We start from the raw sequence: 3,881 nt of genomic DNA, 5'->3' as shown, positions 1-3,881 counted from the left end.
TGTTTATGGCCGAGTTGTTCATAGATCAAGTTTATGTTTTGTCTGGCAGGTTGGGAATGATGATGGTGCTGTATCCTTTATGCATTTCCCTTAATATTGTTTTACAGTTTCATTTTTTTGTTCCATTTTGTTTCAGTTTTCCAAAGTTTAGGCTTCCGGTGGTTATAGTCTAATCTTTGTTAGAGATATGTTGCCAGAATCTACATTGGGAAAACTATAATTTGAGAGACAATGATGTTGCTGCATGGAGTGTTCATGCTAGAGATTTCATTTGAGTACATTTTGCTTAAATTATGATTCAATGATTGTATGTCCACAGTCTGCACCCACCCAAGTGCCATTAATGCAGCATGTATGGCCTTGTAGATGCAGGGATTCCTATGAGGCATCTTGCTGGTGAGCAATGAAGACATGTGGCCATATCTTGTTTCATCGATACCAAGCGCTTAAGTTCTTGCTGATCTTATGCTGGATTTTGCAGTCTCCATATGCTGTTGCGTGGCAAGGAGTGGACTTGTTATTTTGGACCCAACCAAGCTAGAAGAGCAGGTTATCACAAAATTCCTTTATTTATTTATTTATTAATTAATTAATTAAATTTTTCTTCTCTAACTAGAATGTAGCTCATGTGTGAGACTTCTAGCCTCCAAAAGAGGGAATATCCAATTATGTTGAAATAGTCTGCACTGTAAGCTATACTTTGACACCAGTAGATTTCATCTCACTGCAGCTTTATACAAAATGAATCGAGTTACATTGGCTTCTCGTAAATTTTGTTTAAATTCTATTTCCTGACATTCATGTCATTAATAATAACAGAATATGAAGGCATTTGCATATTTAGTCTTCCCAAACTTGGTCCATCCAGTCCTTCCTGAAGGATCACTAAGTGTGCAAGGTGAACCCATTGAAAATGGGATTGTTACATCTGTTACTCATGGTATAATGTCAGGTAACCATTGCTGTCTATAAGCCTATCCTTTTCAAATTAATTTTACTTTGTGGCCGTGGAATCACATGTAATTGTGAATAAATTGAATGCATCACTTTCGTTGGTATGCATTCTGGATCAAGAACTTGGGAATTGCAAATACCAATTTCATTGAAATAGAACCACTTGCCTTGAAAGTCTTTCTTACTTGGATTTAGGGTGTTGTAACTATGATATTTAATTTTGGCCTCTCGAAGTATTAGTTGGGCTTAAATCATCTGTGATGTCATATTTGATTGTAATATATTTCTTATTCAAACCCTCATTCCAGTGGATGATTATTTTTACTGCCTAGAACGGGGGCGTGCTGCAAGCACCAAATTGTTTGATTTTCTCGGGAGGAACTTGCAACAACAATCAGTTGATTCATCTAAAGCTGGGTGACTTTATAGCACTTTCAGTCGCATAGCCTCAACCACTGGGGAAATCCCTGGTTTTTTTGAATTTCATGTTTTACCGGACTTCAGCATCAGCTATTGTTGTATTGGTTGAGCTCTCATTTCCTCACAGTTTCACAACCTTTCTGACCAAATTGTATTAAAAGTTTGATGTAATGATACCCTTATTGTTTCTAAGTTTTGATCTTGTTACAACTTACTACCATTGTTTGATGAAAGAGAAATTTTCCTTTCTTACCAATCGGCCTGTACTGGTCTTACCTGCTCGGACAGACCACTTGTTCTTAATTCAATTGGCTGGTCTGATGGGACGGACGAAATATTCTAATCCCAGCATTATGTAAATGGGTAATTGCATAGTCTTTTCCTTCAGCTGTTTTGGCCAAGCGAGTTATTATTGATCAATATAGTTAAAGAAGAGAAAGTAGATGGTTACCTAACATTTTTAACAGCGATAAAATGGTGTGTAACCACTCATGCTTTTACAATTTACTGGGCGTGGATTGGATGGTGGGAAGTTGTTAGCTAACACATTCACTGCTATTGTTCTGGAAAAGAAAGGAAAATTGGGTGAGAAAAGAAATGAAGCTTGAAAAAAGGCTAGTGTTGAACCATAATATCCCATCAATATCACTGAATTTATTTGTGTGTCTCATTTCTTCCTTTCCGTAGCTTCTCTTCTTAAATTTTGTCATTGAGACCATACCAATTAACCCCAACTCACCAAATTAAATTCTTAACTACACTGCCGATGCATCCCTTTGTATATCTCTACCTAGCTCTTGCAGGCTTTCAGTTCAATCCTTCAATATCCCATTCTTTTTTCCTCATGGAATTCTCTGGCAGGAAAACTGGTCATTGCATTATGGACAACGAAAGCAATCCAACTCAATCGCCTCCTAGACTTTCGATTCGAACTCACCTAAATATGTATGACCATGACCTCCAGTTCAGCCCCGGAAGACCTTCGAGTCCCCGAACGAGTGCTGCTGCAATGGATTCGATGTTGCCACCCGGTAGCCCTGAAACATCATGGACATTATCTCCACTTCAAACTCCATCGCCTTCTCTCCTCTACCACTGCATCGCTTCTCTTCATCGGCAGGACGGTAATATCCACTCCATCGCACTCTCGAAAGGGTTGGTTTTCACCGGCTCTGATAGCAAACGTATCCGCGTATGGAGGCAGTCTGACTGCACCGAGAGGGGTTGTATCAAGACAAGTTCCGGTGAAATCCGGGCTGTTTTGACTTTTGGTCACAAGCTTTTCACCGCACTTAGAGACTGCAAGATCAGGATATGGAACTACACGGTTTCAGATAATTTTGGGTTCAAAAAGACGTCAACACTCCCAAAGAGAAGCTCGTTTCTTTTGTTCCCAACGACAAGCAGCCAACAACATAAAGACTGTGTTTCTTGCATGGCTTACTACCATGCCGAAGGGCTGTTGTACACTGGCTCATATGATAGAACAGTTAAGGCATGGCGGCTTCAAGATAACAAATGTGTGGACACATTTGTGGTTCATGAAAGCAAGGTCAATGCCATAGTGGTTAACCAAGATGATGGGCGCGTTTTCACTTGTTCCTCTGATGGATCAGTGAAGATATGGAGGAGGTTATACAGAGAAAACTCTCACACGCTAACCATGACACTGAGATTTCAACAATCACCGGTTAACGCCATGGCAATAAGCTCGACGTCAAACAATTGTTTCCTCTATTCGGGTTTGTCCGACGGCACCGTAAACTTCTGGGAGAAAGAAAGAATGTCCGGTAGGTTCAACCACGGTGGGTTCTTACAGGGCCATCGGTTTTCGGTTCTTTGCTTAGTGGCTATCGAGAAGTTGATATTTAGCGGATCAGAGGATACAACGATTAGGGTGTGGAGAAGAGAGGAAGGGAGCTGTTTCCATGAATGTTTGGCTGTGTCGATTCTTCCGATCGAAACAATTCGAAGAAGATCACAATGGCTGAATACGAGATGAGCCCCGTGTTGTCTCCTTCGTGGGTCGAGAAGAAGCTTCAAGCTAATCATTTCCAGTAAAATTTAAGACAATGTTTATGTTGGTAGCTCAGTTATGTTTTTCTTACATTAGTCCTGTTGGTAGTTCTTGTTTTGAAACAATCTTGTAGAAACAAAGGCTAGCCAAAAAGAAAACTTCGTTATTGTAAGGAATAGCCATTAATGGTCTGGAATTGAGCCCCTGATGTTCCAAGGAAAACCCTGAATATGAGTACGCATTGAACACGTGTGTCGGACTCGGGCGCTGATAGTCCATGAAAAATGCTTTCCCTTTTTTCGAGTATAACATTAAATTTTAATTTTATATTTAATTATGTAACTTCATCGATAAAATTTTAACCACAATATAATATAGACATTGTTACCGTGAAAAAGACGATATGAATCATTTAATAATATTATTTCAATTGAATATGGTTCGTGTAGACTTTTGTACCTTTTTTTTTATTTCAATATAAAACTCTAAA

The 3,881-nt window shown here is 39.2% G+C and overlaps 1 protein-coding gene and 1 pseudogene across 1 annotated transcript; both read left to right on the top strand.

The window, feature by feature from the left end:
- The first annotated feature begins 317 nt into the window (after positions 1 to 317).
- Positions 318 to 1,585, top strand: LOC120166202 (exosome complex exonuclease RRP46 homolog). The gene is made up of 4 exons (XM_039175529.1): positions 318 to 396; positions 482 to 549; positions 820 to 952; positions 1,263 to 1,585. Exons 1-4 carry the CDS (start codon positions 351 to 353, stop codon positions 1,373 to 1,375), a joined length of 360 nt encoding a protein of 119 aa, XP_039031460.1. The 5' UTR covers positions 318 to 350; the 3' UTR covers positions 1,376 to 1,585.
- A 442-nt stretch (positions 1,586 to 2,027) lies between these two features.
- Positions 2,028 to 3,574, top strand: LOC120166235 (annotated as a pseudogene).
- The last annotated feature ends 307 nt before the right edge of the window (positions 3,575 to 3,881 follow it).

Source organism: Hibiscus syriacus, unplaced genomic scaffold (genome assembly GCF_006381635.1).
Source record: "Hibiscus syriacus cultivar Baekdansim isolate YM2019G1 unplaced genomic scaffold, ASM638163v2 tig00111633_pilon, whole genome shotgun sequence".
Lineage (NCBI taxonomy): Eukaryota > Viridiplantae > Streptophyta > Magnoliopsida > Malvales > Malvaceae > Hibiscus > Hibiscus syriacus.
The sequence above is the reverse complement of the archived record's forward strand: the minus strand, read 5'-3'. Positions and strand labels throughout refer to the sequence as shown.

Bases quoted from the DNA above. Each gene is read 5' to 3' on its own strand.
- LOC120166202 (XM_039175529.1), top strand. From the start codon at position 351: ATGTATGGCCTTGTAGATGCAGGGATTCCTATGAGGCATCTTGCTG. The intron at 550-819 runs GTTATCACAAAA...TAATAATAACAG, and splicing joins CAACCAAGCTAGAAGAGCAG to AATATGAAGGCATTTGCATA. The intron at 953-1,262 runs GTAACCATTGCT...CCCTCATTCCAG, and splicing joins TACTCATGGTATAATGTCAG to TGGATGATTATTTTTACTGC.